Raw genomic sequence first — 17523 nt, forward strand, 5'->3', positions numbered from 1 at the left:
GAAATATGATTTTCCGTTTCCAACTTCATTAACCTCCACTTAACCACCAAAACGACGTCGTGCTGCTCTGCCACCTAAATTTCTAGTTGTGGTTTCCATCTTCAATAGAAAATACAAAGCCCCGCATCAACCAGCCAGTATTCAAAGTTGCCTACACTCAAGTTCACACTATAGAGATAGCTTATCCAATCACCGCCTCCCACGTGTAAAAAATTACTGCGGATTTCCCAAAATAGAGTTAGATATGGCCTCCCATTGGTCCACAGTAGGAACCGCAGAGGAAAAACACCAACGGAATTTAACTGACGTAATCATCACTCGGAGTAGGCAACTACCAGTCCAACGAAGAAGACGACCAAGGCGAAAGTTGATTGGTTGGTGAACTCCCACTAAGCCAGCCTCTGTTTTTTCCGTTCTTCGATGAATTATTCTCTACCTAGCCTCAGCTCTAGGGTTAGGGCTTTGATCAATCACCCTGATCGACAATGGAAGAAGAACAACCGGCGCCGGCTTCATCCACACCAGCCTCTACGACGCCGTTCCCATCCTCAATCCACAACGCCCACTTTTCCTCCGCCGCCGCATCCTCATCACGAGCCTCCGAAGCAGACGCCGACGCCAACGAGGATGAGAACCTCATGCAGCGTCATCACAGTCCAGAGCTTCAGCGCCAGCAAATTAGCGTTACGTATCGCGGAGGCGCCGGCGTCGACGACCACGACGGGTCGGCGACGATCAGGAACGACACTTGGTCGTGCATTATCGTGGTGCTCACTTTTTGGTTCTTCGGTTCGTTTTGCTTTATCTTTAATATTTTTAAATCGTTCTGCTTTGAATTTTGAAGATTGAAAGTGAAGTTGAGTTGTTAGGATGGAAGTTTGATTTTTTTTTTCCTTTTTGGGCATATTACAGTGTCAATGACTCTGATTTTGGGGGTTTATGGTTCGGTGAATATGCGGCTCGGCCCCAATTGTTCTATTCTTTTACATCCCAACCCATTGTTTGTGCAGTATCTGAAGGTAGCATGCCAATTTCAATACGGTTCTCAGTTACACTTGTTTATGGTGTTGTGTGATAATATGGATCGGATTGTATTAGGTGGAAGAGTTAGATGAACCAACACCCGGGCCTATGCTCTATGGGTTTTATAAAGTCCCACCTCTTGAAGTCATAACCACTTGGGATCAAAAGCTTAAGGCATACATGGCTCCCTACTCTCACAGGGTAAGTTTGATTTATCATTTTAGTTAGATATAATGCCCTTGTTGCTGACGGAGTAGAGTTAATTCTTTTTCTTCGGCTTCAGGAGTGGGTATATTATCTCAACAAGGGATCTCAAGTAAATATTACATACAGTGTCAGCTCTCTGAGTTCCTCCTCTTTGATTCTTGTAATAGCCCAAGGTACATACTTAAAAGCTAATGAAGACTTAGACCCCGTTTGGTAGTGATTATAGGAAGCGTTTTTAATGTTTTTAATACTTTAAAATTTTCATCATTCAAGTGTTAGAAATGCTAGAAACGCTTCCTAGAATCACTCCCAAACGCATTCTTAAACATGCTTTGTCAGATTGTTTGTCATGAAACATTTTATATTCTATGGTATCAGCTGTGTCGATAGAAGAAACAAGCAAGTTTTCCCTATGACGCATTCAAGGCCAAGTTCACCTCTTTCCCCAAAAATCCCCCCATTTAACAGCCCTTAATAATTTATTTGGATTTTTACTACACATATAACTTATTATGACTTCCTGCTATTGAGTGTAAGCTTTTTGGTTTCCAAGAAAGTGAGCAGAGAGAGGATATACTGAGTAGCTCATGCTTAGGAAAATCAGGTGGTAATGTTAACAACATTATTTTGCTCAGCTAAGTTTCTATTTGCATTCGATGAGCATTACAGAGGACAGGATGACAATATGGTCTTGGTAATTTAGATTTTGACCTCCATATCTGTGAGAATTCATAGTTGTTTTTCTCTCTTCTCTTGCATGAAATCTACTGCTTCTTTAATTTTCAATGAACCTACATACCCAGGATTTTAAGTAGAGACTAGTTGCCCACCATCAGTATGCTCCTGGAGTTTGACAGCACCTGCTGACAAACACAGGTAATGCCGGTGCTACATACACTGCTGATTGTTAGCTACTGGGAAGAAGTTTGGATTCCTTTTGTTTCCGATTGTTTGCTGAGAATCCCATAATGATTTGGTTACGAGTCACCCATTTAGTCAGGAATCCAAAACCATGACTCTTCATCCTAACATCAAGTACTTCTTATGCAAAGTTGAGGTCATATGACTCATGTACCAAAGAAAAAACACATTCTTCTTTGGCAAGGCTAGGCATAGTCTTTTGGAAAGAAGTACCATTTCCTGAACAGTTCATCCTGTGCTATTTATGGTTTATATTCACCAAATCATGCACTCATACTACCTTTGCATCTGAAAATTTTGTGTTTTTCTCTGTTGTTAACAGGGAAAATTTTCTGGTAAGTTTTGGATCAAACAGAATAGAGCTCATTAGAATTCTCCTTTTTTGAGACAAGGATGCAAAACATAGTTGCCTTAGCACAATGGTGAAGACATATGGAGGGTGGACTGGCTCTAGCATTGATATCATATATTGGAATTCACATTCTTTTTTTCATACTTTTCAATAGAAGTTGGGAACAAAATTAACTAGAAACAGAAGCCTGAATTTTGTTAACTCTGCTTTACCTCACAACACCTTATACCCCAACCAATGGGGCTGGTTAAACAAATTCTTTTTCACCATTCAATTCCTAACTAGGTCCATGAGATCTGTTAAATCATAGGTCAAACAAGACTTTCTTTTTCATTTCAAGTAAAGAATTATTTCAGTTCCTGGTTAAGATGATTTTTACCTCCTTATTCATGCATAACTAAGTAAATAATATTTTTTGCATCTTAATATCCTCATTATCTACTGGCAGCATTTCTCATTTTTTGCCTGTGTGGATAAAACAAAAATTCTTCTATTTCTATCAACTGACCCTATCTGTGTTTATCTTGATATCATTCTGAAGCTGGAATATTGCAGGAAGTGAAGGCCTTTCCCAGTGGCTTGAGGATCCCACATATCCCAATATCACCTTGTCATGGCAACTGATTAATGGTGAGATGGAAAAGTGGAAATGTGTGTGATCTGTTTGTGTTAAATTTGTACTAACAACAGCAACTATTTCTTTACAGGAAATGGTACTGTGCAGCAGAATATTTATACGTCTTCTAGTTACTATGTTGCAGTGGGAAACACAAACTTGGAGGAGGTGGAGGTAAATTGTTAAAATTCAATATTTAGTTCATACTATTATTTTTTGTCGATTTTGGTAATTTTGTGGGATTTGAATAATCTGTTGTGCAACTATTTAATATATAGAGATCCATGAATTTAATAGTTATTCCTTCAACTTCAGAAATTAAATGACACTGAGTTGCTTGCTTCTTGGGTTTGTCAAGTGGTGTTGTGTTATCATAGGGGAACTTTCTCTAAAGGATGACTTTAATAGGTTTTTAACTGTTGCCTTTTCCAACCAGATGGGGAAGTTTTGGTCATTGTCTCATATTGCATGGTCTTAGGTTTTTATTTAGTTTAGAAGCCTTGTGACTGTGTCCCAGATTCTGTGATAAAGGTAGAGAGAATGCCAAAAGACTTTGAATAGCCTAAAACTCTATGTGTTTGGCCTTTGTCTGTGTTCTGATCATATGATTAATTTTGGAATTTCAAAATTGTTTTATGGAAGAATCATTGTGAGTCCTGCTAAGTCTATATGTGATGTACCAATGATGAGTAAAAGAACATTCATGCTAATTCTTTGGCTCCAGGTGCTTTCAATAAATTAAATCAAACAAATGCAAAAATATTCTTAATACACTTTGCAATTTTTAGCTATCACTCTTTGTGGAATATCCTCCACTTGATCTCTCATTCTGTCCCATGTACACTGTCTGTGCATTGGTTTCCTCCCTTTTCTATTCAGTGTGATTTATTCATCGATTAAAAGATGGGTAGAACCTATAAAGGATGATCATGTTACTAAGGAAGGATACACGGCATAGTCACGTATTAAATGCACAAATGCTGTCAGGATAGTTACTGGGTAATTTAAAAAATTTATTAGATCCTAATCAAATCTGCTCTATAAAACAGTAACTTTTTTTTTATACGCCTATGAAAAACAATTCCATACTATTCTATCATTGTTTTCACCTTTTACATGAAATGTCTTGTGATACTCCTTTTCCATGTTCACCTCTGTACACTATTAACTGTGATTGAACTCTATCCAAACAGGTGCAATTAAACCTCACAGTAAAAGCTCTCCAGTATAATACAACTGGGGCCTATTCCAAGTGTAATTTGACTCAAGGCCAATGCAGTTTAAAACTTTTTTTCCCAAAGGCAAATGCCGCTGTTATAACCTCTCCTGGCCCAGAACAAGTAAGATGCATTTTCTGTAGACAGTTATTCAAGGTTTTTTTTTTTCTTTTTCTTTTTTCTTTTTTCTTTTTTCTTTTTCCTTTTCTGGTGGAATGAACCATTCTTGAGAACAACTGGTGGACTGTAGGTTTCCTACATCCCTAGCTTGCCATTTGTTGCTTAGTGAGATTAGATTTCAAGTCCTTAGTTTAACAAATAAATAATCGTCCTGTGTACAAAAAACTATTTTTATATTTAATGTGGGAAATAATTCCTCTGGGAAATTTTTTGAGACACCTGGTGCACAATGGGAACAAGTGATCCTTCCTTTGTGTGTCACAGACTCACAAAAATGGCTGATGACATGCATCCAGGTCTGGCACTACAATAAGTTCTGTTTTGAACTTTAAGGGACTATCCAACTTTTCCAAAAATCAAAATTCAACTGTCGTGTCTGTTTAAATGATTATTATCTTTGAAAGATTTCATGGGGATATATCAGGTGGTTTTGAAGATACAGATTCACTTGATTGTTAAAGAACAGACCATTCTGGAATATCCCATAGAATGACTGGTTTCAGACCCCAGGCTTGTACCAGAGGAAGATATACAAATCTTCCCATCTTTTCCTCTGGCATGAATGGTTTTTGAATCATATCCATGATTCCATGGCACTTCTAACTTAATATTAAAATTGAGCTTTTGTTTGGTTCTTCAGGGTATACCCAGTGATGAGTGGTATGTGAAACTGTCCTATGGACCACGATGGATGACTTATATTGTTGGCGTAGGTATACTTTTCTCTTCATTTTCTTCTTGTATTAAAACCTTGATGTATTGTGTTAATGCTTTAGTCCAAGTTAGCTTGATATACATCGTTGATCCATTACCTAATAGCTTAACTCTTGGATCAATCGGTAGCTTCATATGGTATTAAAGCCTTAGTTTTTTGGACATCATGAGTTCGAACCTTACTGATGATATATTTCCTCACCTTGTTTATATCCTTCATTATTTATTTAGCCCACTGCATGCCAAACAAAGGCTGCCTGTGACACTGGGTGTTGGGACATTACCCAAGCTATCTTGATGTGTATTATTGGCATATTAACAGATAGCTTAAGCTTCTGGGTCAATGGATTGCTTAACATTATGTTGCATACCTCTTTCTTAATTTTTATGCCTGCAGGTGGAATGACAGTGCTCATGTTACTGGTCTTCAACTTCTTGAATAAGTTCCAATTTAACCGTCAACTTAGAATTGGAGTTCCACTTGGGGGGACGCAACCAGAGACATCCCCTTTGCTCCCAGACAAAGATGATGATCTCTCTAGCTGGGATTCATCTTATGATTCTGCTTCACATGATGAGGAGGATGCTCAAGACAAGCTAGGAGTGGGTGGCCTTGATGGGAAGCCAAAAAAAGATGGTGAAAACAACAGTAATCCTAAGCGCCTATGTACAATTTGCTTTGATGCTCCAAGGGACTGCTTCTTTCTTCCATGTGGGCATTGTGTAGCTTGCTTTACATGTGGAACAAGGTAATAATCCATGCTCTTTTTCTTACCTTGAAATCTAGATTCTGAATGCTCCATTCTTGTTCTAGACAAATTTAGGTTTGGCTATATATGGATATATATATATATATTTAATGCTGAGTTTGTGACAACCCTACCTCTATTGGAACTACTGGCTCAACCCTAGTTGGAGTGGTAGGAAACACAAAAGAGTAGAGCAGGTAATATAAGATGCATTACATATGCCTTCTGTAATGGCATGTGCTAAGCCATGCCTAGCTCTTGTTTATAAGAGATAATGATATAGTAGAATGGAATCAGACTTGAAGTACTTTATAAGTACTTTGGTATAACTAAGACCAGATGATGATGATTATGGTCATATCCTTTTAATAGCAACAGCCAAAACAACCCAAACGGTGAGCCAATTTGGTTTAGAAAATCCCAACCTGATCCGAGTCCTACATGATTATCTTTGTTTCAAGCCCTTCAAAACAGGAACAGGTCAGGGCTTGTAGAAAACCCTTTACCTAGAGGGATTTGGCAGGTTTCAAACATAACTAGCACAAGTTAAAATCTTTTTAGATCCCGTAAGTTTTAGAAAAGAAAAGGAAAATTATAACCTCTTGGGATGTTATTATTAAGCATGTTGCTTGACTTGGTATATGGAAAAAATTGGCTTCTCCATACTGCAAGCCAATTTGTTATCATCTTAATCTGATATCCATGAATGCTCTTCTATGACAGCCAGTAGAATATAATAAAAGGTCAATGCAGATTCAAAATCAATGATACATATTTGTAAATTCTGCAGAATTTTAGAAGAGGATGGCACTTGCCCCATCTGTAGTAGGAATATGAAGAAGGTGAGGAAGATATTTACAGTTTAAGCAGTGCACATAATTTTGGCTACACCGGCTCCCCCTAGTCGATGACTCACAATGCAGCTAGACCACTGCTTCCAGCCAGTTGGATATCATTGATCAAGGAAATCATACATAGTTTATCACATAATCTCCAATGCCAGGATGACCAAGCCTTGTGTTTTATTTTTTCTGAGTTGGCATTTCAGCATGTATTACCATCTCTTGGTATAGAAATATCAGGTTAAGGGAGGTTAATATGAGTAATCACATTTATAATTTACAGTTATCAGTTTGTATATGTGCTCTACTGAAAGGAATTAATCTTCTAGCCATAATTTTTCCTTAAAAAAAATGGCATTTGATGCCTCTACTTTCTGATGGTTGGAGTCAAAACCCTTATGAAAAGCTCATGTCCAAACATAGTCAGAGGATTGTTATGGCAGAATTGTGATTTCAATCCATAAATAAACAAAATGAATTTTTCATGATAATCATTTTTTTTTTTTATGATTTTCAAATTATTAGTCTTCGAATATATTTTTAATTATATACAATAACAAACATAATAATACCTTTTTTAAAGAAATGTCAAATTATCAAATTTCAAATATCTTATCTTAATTTTATAAAATAAAAATAAACTGCAGTAATTATTTTTTGTTAGAACTCTTGATTTTTTTTTATAAAAAAAATATTATTTTTCAAATATCTTGTCCTAATTATATAAAAAGAAAAGAATAATACAATAATTATTTTATATAAGAGTTGTCAATTTATTAATTTTCAAATATTTTATCTTAGTTACATAAAATAAAAAAATAATCGTTTTTTTAAGAGTTGTCAAACCATTAGTTTTAAAATATCTTATCACATAATAATTATTTCAATAAACCGTTACACATATTCTTCATATTCACGATGCAACACTCTATACTTCTTAGTAGATCACTTCAAAATCATATGGAGACTTGCCAACTCAAAGCCTCATCCTCTTTCTTTCCTCTTTGAAAAAGACTTTCAAACTTCTTATAATATATAGATTTTCAAGGTTCTATTTTGCACACCAAAATGAGTTTTTTCATTTTTATTTTTTTTTATTTTCAAACCCAAGGTTTTAGTCTCAACAAATTAAGAAAAAATATTTACAAAATATTAAACTTTTTAAACATTTTTAAATTAGTTTTTGAGAATGGTTCTCAATGGATTTCAATAGTACAATTTTGTTTGAGATTTGAAAAAAAAAAAAAACAACAACAGTTTTCTAGATTTATTCTCGATAAAAGCGTCGCATACTCACATATAATGTAAAAGTTTTTAAAACATTCTCTATATTTTCAATTACTACTCGATACAATATATTAAAAATAACTAGCAAGTCTCAAATTTATTTTAAAAAATAGTTTATTGTTAAAACAAATTCTTAAAATATTATCTCATGTTAAAAGTTTGGCAAAATGTATTTGTTGAGTTAGAAAATAGTTTTCTAGGAAGGCCTAAACGTCCCACTCCTACATATTTTTCCTATTTCCAAGCCTCCTCTTAATACTCGATCACCCTTAATTGCTTTCAAATTCGAAAGTACTTACTTGAATCACCACACGGTATGTCTTCAACACAAACATATTAGCACAAGCCTTATGGGAGTGAAACAACCCCTTACTAGCAATTTTTGGAGCAAAATCATCAACCTAATCTAACACAGTTAAGAGATTGTTTTCCATTTTTAAAAAGAGAGCTGAGCAAAAGGCCACCTAGGTTGAGTTATCACACTCTCTTTAACACAAAAATGTTAGCATAAGACTTATGATAAAAAAGCAATCTAACTAGCAATAACAATTTTTAGAGTAAAATTGTTAACTTAAATTAAGTGTGATAGTAATTTTAAAAAGTATTTTTAAAGCTCATTTAGTAATAATTTTAGGAAGCATCTTTAATTTTTTTTAATATTTGAAAATTTTTATCATTCAAGTGTTAGAAATACTATAAATATTTTCTATAATTACTTCAAAACACACTCTTAGAGTGCGTTTGATAGTGATTTTAGGAAATATTTTTAGTATTTATAACATTTGAAAATTTTTATCTTTAAAATATTAAAGATGTTAGAAACACTTCCTATAATTATTGTTAAGCACACTCTTAGAGTGCTTTTGATAGTAATTTTAAAAAACATTTTTAGTTTTTCTAATACTTGAATGATAAAAAATTTTAAATATTAAAATTTTTTAAAACATTTTCTAAAATCACTATTAAATTACTCTTAATCTTTTTATAATTTGAAAAAAAAATTTCAAGTATTATAAAAGTTAAAAACACTTCCTAAAATCATTATCAAATATATTCTTAATCTAATACACATTAATAAATTATTTTCTATTTTCAAAATGAGTGTTAACAAAAGATCACCAAGGTTACATATGTAATGTTAAATACGTTAATCTTTTTTCTCTACGTTGGTCTTTCGCTTTTTAATTTTTGAATGAGGTTGGCGGATAAAGACGAAAGGTCAGGTGAGTATAGAAAGAGGACAGGTGAGTGTGTTTAGGCAGCATCAATGCTTCAGCCTTCAGGGATAAGAAGAAAAATGAGAAAGTTCCTTTCACTTCCCCCCCCCCCCCCCCCCCCCCACCCCACAAACCAAAAAAAAAAAAAAATCATGATCTTATGTCACGGTTCTTATCTTCTTCTACCTTTCATATCACACAAAAATTTTAGTACACAATGGGAATTACCAAATTACCCTGATTCATGTATATATAATTAAAAATTGTTATGTATGAAGCTTTAAATTGAAATCAAAGTCATAATTTTTTTTAAAAAAAAAATAATATTGATAGTATTAAAATTTTATTAAATATAAAAGAAATAAAAAAAAAACTTGGATTAAGCTTTGTTTTTAGTTATAAGTGTTATAGTAAAATTTGTCACGATGTCGAAAACTTTTTATTAAATTCATAAAAAAGCTTTTGGTTTTTTGAAAGCCAATGAGAATAAGTTAAACACAAATTCGAGATGGCTTTTTATTTTTATTTTTATTGGAAATTAAAATTGAAGGTAAAGCCAAAGTCATATTTTAAAGGTAATATTGGTATTATATAAGTTTTATTAAATCTAAAAAAATTACATAAACCAAAATAAAACTCATAAAATAAATAACATTTTTCTTGACTTCTATGTTAAGCTCTTTGAAAACCTTGATTAAATTTAAAAAGAGCTTTTTTAACTTTTTAAAAATCAATTCAAATAGGACTTAAGTATCTATTTGAATACATCTTCTACACTTTAATGTTAAAATAAGCAAATGGACAAATGGAAATTCATATGTTTTTGTATGATTGATGTCACGGTTGAAATTTTTTTTAATTTTAAATTATTTATTCTAAAAAAATGATTAAAATCAAATTTATTTCCCCATTACTTATATTCAAGCACAAGATAGTTCATCCGCCTTCTTTGATATAATTTTTTTATTTTGGCCTTCAATTAGAATTTAAATTTTAAGTCCAAAACATAATAATAAAAGGATAATATTAATATCGAAAATTGTTTTATTAATTATGGACTTGCTTCATTCATAAGTCAAAAATAAAACTTCTATAATAAAAAATAACCGTGGAAGAATTTCATTAAAAATAAATAAAACCTCGTTTTGATTAAATACATTTAATTCGTTAAAATGAGAGGAGAAAATAATAAGAAATTTCATCAAATTAGGGGCTAAATGTATTTAATGAACGAAATTAAGCCTATGATGAAATTGTGCAAGTGTCACGTACTGATTGAGGCAAAATCGAAAATATCATGCATTAATCATCATGAAAAGCCTGATTATTAGTTTTTGTCGCACACTTCTGCTATATATATCTCATACATGACGTGACTGTTTACCAAATCTGTGTGACCACTATGTACGTGGCATTCAAGACTGTGTCAGAAAAGTCAAAAACAGATAGCGTCCATATTCCGCCAGAAAATGTCGATTTGTGACAGTTTGGCCCCTATGTCGGCAAGTGTCTGACCCCTAGTTCCAGTTGATCACATACGTGGCAACAATGAACATCTCATGAAATATAAAAATGATAAAATTCTTTTTTTTTTTTAAATAATGAAAAATGCCTTACCTTAAATATTTTAAATGACTTTATAATTAATTTCTTTTAACATAAACGAAAGAAAAGAAAAACAAAATGTTTCAAAAATAATACTACTATTTTATTTTATTTTTATTTTTATTTTTTAATTATATACATTGTTAAGACTTAAGAGATATAAAAATAAAAATAACACGTCATTTAAATTAAAAATAAATAAATCAGATCTCATCACATTATAAATGACACTGGAGAGAGGAAGAAGAGAGAACTCAGAGAAGTCAAACTCCAATTTTATTTTCATATTATAATTATTATTTAAAGCTTCACGGATAAGATGCTGGGAGATAACTAAATAAAACGATTGTACCGGAAATACGAAGTTCATGTAACTTCCTATAAAATCTGAGAATGCGAAGCCAAATTTTTTAATCATTTCCTGCAAAGCGACAATCCCCCCCTTCTCATCTCATCTCTCTCCTCCAATCTGTCTCTTTCTCTGCAAATCCAAACATGTCGGAGCGAACCAAACCCCCGGCGGACATCAAGGATATATTCGACCGTTACTCCGACCACGGAACAATGACCCTCGATCACCTCCTCAGATTCCTGATAGAAGTTCAGGGCGAAAAAGCGGCCACCAAGGACGATGCGGAAGCCATTGTCAATGCCCTCATTGCTCTCCAGCATCCCGACATCTCTCAATCCAAGGCTCTGGATCTCCGAGCCTTTTTCTGCTACCTCTTCGGTGACGTCAATCCTCCCCTCTCGCCTTCCGGTTCGGTAATTTCACTTTCTGTTTTATTTACGGAGGTGTTTTCAGCTTATGGTGTCAGATCCCTGCGCATGAATTTCTTACTACGTTGATAAAAATGTGTAGATTTCATCATTCAATTGCTATTTTGGAATGATCTGTTGCTTCCATTCTGGGTGCAGCATGACATGAATTCTCCGTTGCCGCATTATTTCATCTATACAAGTCACAATTCCTATCTAACCGGGAATCAACTCAGCAGTGACTCCAGCGATGCCCCCATTATAGAAGCACTGCAGAGAGGTGTAAGAGTAATTGAACTGGATCTGTGGCCAAATTCCACCGAAGATGATGTGGATGTTCTTCATGGCATGTATGGAGTTAGTGTGCATTACCATTGAACTCTGATTTTCATCTTATTCCAACATATGACATTACAGGACACCAAATGACCATCCATTACAGTATATTGTTTTTTGCATATTCTTTCCATTGGATTAGGTTATATTTCATTAAGAGTCAAAAAAAGTGAAGCAATTCTAGGTTGCTAGCAGTGCTTCAGCCATTAGACATAACATTGTTGAAAAAGATATATTCTTGTATGTTGGAGAACACTCTCCACCCTACCTTGTCTGCACGTTTGGGTGCACTGCAGCTAAAGACCATTCTTCCAGTAGACCTCCCTAAATAGATCCAATGAAGTAAAATTTTTGAAGCTCCTTAGGGAAAACCATTATATCATAACCTAAGGACAACAACTCCATGAATGATTATACTAAGAACACAGAAATATTTCCACTCTCAAATTTTATATTTATTCTAAAACTGTGCCCATGAGATTGAAATTGGATCAATTTGTTCAGATCTTATCTTCCTGGCCAAAATTATTTTATCTGCCTTCATTTATTTAATGATAAACTGCAAAGCTGACAAGAATATTGCACCATAAATGTATGATAAAGCATAAAACAGTATCTCCTTAATTGCTTCTTATCATCAGTTATGTTTGCCGATTTCTAGCGGGGATATTACAAATACTTTACTAATGTTAGTTTCACTCTGTTTATTTCTGGTAATCATTTTATTCATAAATGTAGGACACTAACAAACCCGGTGAAACTCATCCAGTGTTTGAGATCTATCAAGGAACATGCTTTTGTTGTGTCTGATTATCCTGTGGTAATAACTTTAGAAGACCACCTCAAGCCAGATCTTCAGGCTAAAGTGGCCCAGGTGAGTTTTCACTTTTCACTGTGAACTTGAGCCTTGATCATGTTGCATAATTCTATTTCTGTGACCACAAATGGATTCATTTCTAGATGCTCACTCAAACCTTTGGAGATATGCTGTTTGTCCCTGAGTCAGAATGTATAGCAGAATTCGCTTCACCTGAAGCATTGAAGAGACGGATCCTCATCTCAACCAAACCGCCAAAAGAATATCTTGAAAAAAAAATTGAAGCATTGGAAGAGGTACTTCAAGGGAATCAATTCATCATGCAATTTTTTTGGGAGAGCAAATATACCTAGATTATTAAAATTTACTTCATCCCTAATCTCAGAATTACCATTTGAAAACAGAATGACCCAGAGAATGTGGAGTGTATTGACAAGGAAGATCTTGAAGATGAGGAAGATGAGGAAGACAAGTTACAACACAATGCTGCACCTGAATATAGGCGTCTAATTGCCATTCATGCTGGGAAGCTAAAAGGTGGACTGAAAGAGTGGCTGAGGGTGGATCCTGATAAAGTTAGGCGTCTTAGCTTAAGTGAGCGTGAGCTTGAAAAGGCATCCATAACTCATGGTAAAGATATTATCAGGTATCAGTTAAGATTTTTCTCAAGTTTGTTTCAGTGATATTTCTACATGTGTGTTATGTTTCTTCTCATGTTGTGATTATCTTTGGCATGAAAGCCTATTTTTCTGCAGTGTGTAGAGAGTTTTATACTTCAGCATCTGGTTTCATGTCTTTCTCTGAGAAGTAGAATACTGAAGTTTCAAAAAAATCTATAGCCCAAAAGAGAGCATTTCTGTAGGCCATTTGTGGACAATTAAACTAGAGTATATCCCTGAGAATTCCATCTTTCACATAGTTTTAGTCAACAAGTAAAACCCATGGTGTAACCATAATAGTCCTATAACTTCCTTACTGGTTCCAAATACTTGGCAAATTGTGTAGGGCTGTGGAATATGCTTACTTGGAGGTCCCTCCTTCCAGAATTTGACTCAATTTGATGATTGTAATTTAGGATGACCATTTTCTTTTGGGGTTCATTGTCAAGGAAGAGGTCCACCGAACTGATAATTAAATGTATATCTTAGAAGTCCATTTGGTTACTTCTCCAATTTATCTCTTGTTGGATTTTATCACAACATGTTTAAACTTTTAAAGGTACACCTCATTACTGAGCATTCCATGTTTTACTTCTTAAGCTGAATAATTAAGACCTATTTACATTGGCATAGGTTTACCCAGAAAAATTTTCTGAGAGTATATCCAAAAGGTGTACGGGTTGATTCATCAAATTATGATCCGCTAACTGCATGGATGCATGGAGCTCAAATGGTGGCATTTAATATGCAGGTTTGGTGGAAACTTTATTTAGTCCTGAAATTTAGTTCATCTTTATATTTTACTTGGGTTAGTTTTGCATTATGCTCCTGAGAGTTTATACCAGATTCAGCATCTTAAAATTCAATGCATTTATGTTTTTTTGAATAAACATCCAAAATGTACCAGTAGATTTGTATATTGCAAATGTGGCATTCAGAGATCCTTTGCCTCTAAAGCTACTTCCTTAATAAGAGATACATTCTATCAGCCTGTAATATAAAATGACTTTCTGTATTGGCCGTCTTATTGGGCACTGTTGAACACTTCTCAGATAACCATAAAGTCAAACAATCAAGTATGCTAACCATGGTGTCTGGTAATGAATGGTTTGAAAAAAGGGGAGGGGGAAATTAGGTAGGGGTTTTTCCAGATTACCTATCAGGATTCAAATTCATTGGATCAGTAGTACTTGAGGTTTTGGCATCTTTTGTGGACTGATCAAAGTTGAGTTTGGCTCTGCAAACATGCATCCAGGGTTTGCATTCAAATAGAACTTAGAGAAAACTAAGAAAGTCATGGCATCATGAATGACCTCCCATTAGAAATTTAGAAGTCTTTAATGAGGTCCAATCACCACAATTCTGCTTCTTAGTTGCACAGGGATTTGGATTGACACTTTGTTCCAACAAAAATGAATAGTTCTAGAAAAGTGCCTTCTTGGACATCTGAGCAACCGAAGGCACAAATCTACCTGCCAAAATGTTGTAATTATTAAAAAAAGAAAAAAGAAAAAAAAAAAAAAGGCATCATAAAATGATGGCAAAAATGTTTAATGTGTCATATCATGAATTCCAAATATGACCCTTTGCATAGAATGAATTATACGCCTCTCTAATGCCATGAAAAATAAACTGGGTACTAAGAGGAACAATTGACATATATTTGAATGTACTAAAAATACCATTATGCTCCTGTGATAGGGATACGGCAAGTCACTTTGGTTGATGCAAGGAATGTTCAGAGCCAATGGTGGTTGTGGTTATGTGAAGAAACCTGATTTTCTACTGAAGCTTGGTCCCAACAATGATGTTTTTGATCCTCAAGCAAATTTACCAGTGAAGACAACTTTGAAAGTGAGTAAAATATTCCATAAACTTTAATTGTGTTTGGTTGTCTTTCTTCTTTCCTGATGAAACTTCCACATCTCCTCTTTTAAGTTTTTATATTTATGCGTTTTAAGTGACAAAAACTTTCCTATTACTAAACAGGTTAAAGCATATTTGGGGGAGGGCTGGCATTCAGATTTTGGTAAATTTGATATATATTCTCGACCAGACTTCTATCTAAGGGTAAGAATTTAAGAAGTGTTCATATCTAAAAGTCAATGTTCATCTTTCTGTGATTCTGTGATTCTGTGATTGTTGAATGTGTCATTTCATCTGGTCTTACCATTTTGTAAAGCTTTGGAGATCAAAGAGAATGACGGTGCTGTGAATTATCAATATATGCAGGTTGGAATAGCTGGGGTTCCAGAAGATTCAGGAATGAAGGAAACAAAGGAAATGGACGATAACTGGAACCCTACTTGGAATGAAGAGTTTGAGTTCCCCTTGACTGTTCCTGAGCTGGCATTGATCCGGATTGAAATATATGACTATGATATGTCTGAGAGGGATGATTTTGGAGGTCAAACATGTCTTCCTGTTTCAGATTTGAAAACAGGAATCCGGGCTGTTCCACTTCACAACAAAGAGGGGGATAAGTACAAATCTGTAAAGCTACTCATGCGCTTCGAATTTGTTTCAGTTGATTCCAGGCCTTGATCCTAATTGGTCAGAGACTCAGAGCATCTCTCTGGTTATCCAGCCTCACAGTAATCTCACCACATTGCAGTATTGAGTTGCTGCCATCATATCTCTTGAAAGCAACACTACCGGCATAATTCTGCTATTTCAGTGAAGGGAACCAGAAAGTTCCTTCACACTATTAGGCGACTAAATGGTTGATTGGATACAACCGGCACCACCTTGGATTCTTGTGGTTTTACATTTTCTTTCTGTTATATATTATATCATGCAGTTGTAACTTTTATCGACCACTTGTTGAGTAGAATGGTTGTACCTAAATATATGACGATAGCCTTCAATTGTGAGAATTAATGGTATAATTTTTTATTTTACAGCTTAGACCTGCATTATTTTCTTTAATAAAACAGATGCAGCTTTCATTCCTTTGATTCAAGAACAACAATTAAGAATGTCTTCACAGTTTATGATCAACTTCTTTTACCCACAGCTTGCAGGAGTATAAGCAATTGAAGGAAATAGTAGGACACACCCCCTATTGTGGCATACTGCAGCTTCTCAGTCCCTTCGACATCAGGAAAATCACCATCATTGGCCCGATTAAATCCACCTGCCAGCCACCCCAAGTTCCTGTATCCTCCTCCATGTAGCTTTGAAGCTGCCATCATGGACCTAAAATTCATGCTTTTAATGGTTTGTACTCTTATATGTATTCATTTTCATCCAAGTACTAACAGCAACTGGAAGGATCGAAACTCTTACCTCAGCCCTTCTCCACAAGCAACAAGGAGCTTAGCGTCCTTATCAGGAACAGCTATTTCCACTTGCCCGACAAAATCAGGATTGATCATGGTGAAATTCTGGCCAGTCCACAGCCCAATGTACCCAAAATGCACCCACTTCTTCAGCAGAGTGATGGGGCTGTTGTCCATGTCCTTGACAAAGAGTGGCACGTGCATTGACCCCGAGACACGTGCCTTCTCCCTCTCCCACGCTGGCCTGACGTCCACGAGTATGAAGCCTTCAGAGTTCAAAGCAGAGGCTGCATCCTTTGGCAGTATCGGCCGGACTGCCCCGGACTCTATCAGTTGCCGGGCACTGCTTGAGGAGGCATGGACCTGCAGAGTTGGTGGTGTTGAAATGTTGAAGTTGGGTGGCTTGCCTTGCTTCCTGTTCGTCAACGTGGATGTGTAGAGGAGCTTCAGTTGAATTGCCATCTCTCTCTTTCCTTATCCAGAAGACTAGCATCACTTTTAAGTTTTAACCAAATTCTTTTCATTTTGCCAAATAAATAGATAAATAAGAAGAAGACCATATTTACTGGGCCGGGACCAGGCCCAACCTACGTTTCTTTTGGCCCAATCTTTTCATGGTCACTGCCCAACTAGGTTTCTTTCGGCCCAAGCTTTTCATGGTCACTGCTCATTCGCATATGGTATTCTGGTTTGCATAGGTGGTCCAAGGAGAAGCCAAAATAAAATGCATTGCCCTTAAAA

At 35.2% G+C, this 17523-nt stretch overlaps 3 protein-coding genes across 4 annotated transcripts; 2 read left to right on the forward strand and 1 right to left on the reverse strand.

Annotated features, from left to right (window-relative positions):
- Positions 1-395: 395 nt before the first annotated feature.
- On the forward strand, positions 396-7199 carry LOC117920837 (E3 ubiquitin-protein ligase APD2-like). 2 transcript variants are annotated; one of them, XM_034838494.1, is made up of 10 exons: positions 406-789; positions 913-1019; positions 1099-1224; positions 1307-1403; positions 3059-3133; positions 3211-3293; positions 4313-4459; positions 5157-5229; positions 5628-5979; positions 6770-7199. In XM_034838494.1, exons 1-10 carry the CDS (start codon positions 486-488, stop codon positions 6843-6845), a joined length of 1440 nt encoding a protein of 479 aa, XP_034694385.1. In that variant the 5' UTR covers positions 406-485; the 3' UTR covers positions 6846-7199. The 2 variants fall into 2 exon arrangements, with proteins under 2 accessions (XP_034694387.1, XP_034694385.1); XM_034838496.1 differs by lacking the exon at positions 6770-7199 and having other exon boundaries at positions 396-789; positions 5157-5225; positions 5628-5720.
- Positions 7200-11290: 4091 nt separating this feature from the next.
- Positions 11291-16401, forward strand: LOC117920433 (phosphoinositide phospholipase C 2-like). Its single transcript, XM_034837960.1, has 9 exons — positions 11291-11695; positions 11849-12039; positions 12764-12899; positions 12986-13138; positions 13247-13488; positions 14135-14252; positions 15203-15355; positions 15491-15571; positions 15734-16401. The coding sequence occupies exons 1-9, from the start codon at positions 11426-11428 to the stop codon at positions 16043-16045; spliced, it is 1656 nt and encodes a 551-aa protein (XP_034693851.1). The 5' UTR covers positions 11291-11425; the 3' UTR covers positions 16046-16401.
- Positions 16369-17279, reverse strand: LOC117920434 (rhodanese-like domain-containing protein 10). The gene is made up of 2 exons (XM_034837961.1): positions 16790-17279; positions 16369-16699 (listed from the first exon to the last, which is right to left on the reverse strand). Exons 1-2 carry the CDS (start codon positions 17242-17244, stop codon positions 16498-16500), a joined length of 657 nt encoding a protein of 218 aa, XP_034693852.1. The 5' UTR covers positions 17245-17279; the 3' UTR covers positions 16369-16497.
- Positions 17280-17523: the final 244 nt, after the last annotated feature.

This window comes from Vitis riparia, chromosome 8 (assembly GCF_004353265.1).
Source record: "Vitis riparia cultivar Riparia Gloire de Montpellier isolate 1030 chromosome 8, EGFV_Vit.rip_1.0, whole genome shotgun sequence".
In the NCBI taxonomy this organism is placed as follows: domain Eukaryota; kingdom Viridiplantae; phylum Streptophyta; class Magnoliopsida; order Vitales; family Vitaceae; genus Vitis; species Vitis riparia.

What these genes read in the sequence shown, in the direction of transcription:
- LOC117920433 (XM_034837960.1), top strand. Translation starts at nt 11,426, where the DNA reads ATGTCGGAGCGAACCAAACCCCCGGCGGACATCAAGGATATATTCGAC. An exon ending in GTGGATGTTCTTCATGGCAT is followed by an intron (nt 12,040 to 12,763) that starts GTATGGAGTTAG and finishes TCATAAATGTAG; the next exon opens with GACACTAACAAACCCGGTGA. An exon ending in TGGTGGCATTTAATATGCAG is followed by an intron (nt 14,253 to 15,202) that starts GTTTGGTGGAAA and finishes CTCCTGTGATAG; the next exon opens with GGATACGGCAAGTCACTTTG.
- LOC117920434 (XM_034837961.1), bottom strand. Translation starts at nt 17,244, where the DNA reads ATGGCAATTCAACTGAAGCTCCTCTACACATCCACGTTGACGAACAGG. An exon ending in GCTTGTGGAGAAGGGCTGAG is followed by an intron (nt 16,700 to 16,789) that starts GTAAGAGTTTCG and finishes CATGAATTTTAG; the next exon opens with GTCCATGATGGCAGCTTCAA.
- LOC117920837 (XM_034838494.1), top strand. Translation starts at nt 486, where the DNA reads ATGGAAGAAGAACAACCGGCGCCGGCTTCATCCACACCAGCCTCTACG. An exon ending in GCTCACTTTTTGGTTCTTCG is followed by an intron (nt 790 to 912) that starts GTTCGTTTTGCT and finishes GGCATATTACAG; the next exon opens with TGTCAATGACTCTGATTTTG. An exon ending in TGGCTCCCTACTCTCACAGG is followed by an intron (nt 1,225 to 1,306) that starts GTAAGTTTGATT and finishes CTTCGGCTTCAG; the next exon opens with GAGTGGGTATATTATCTCAA.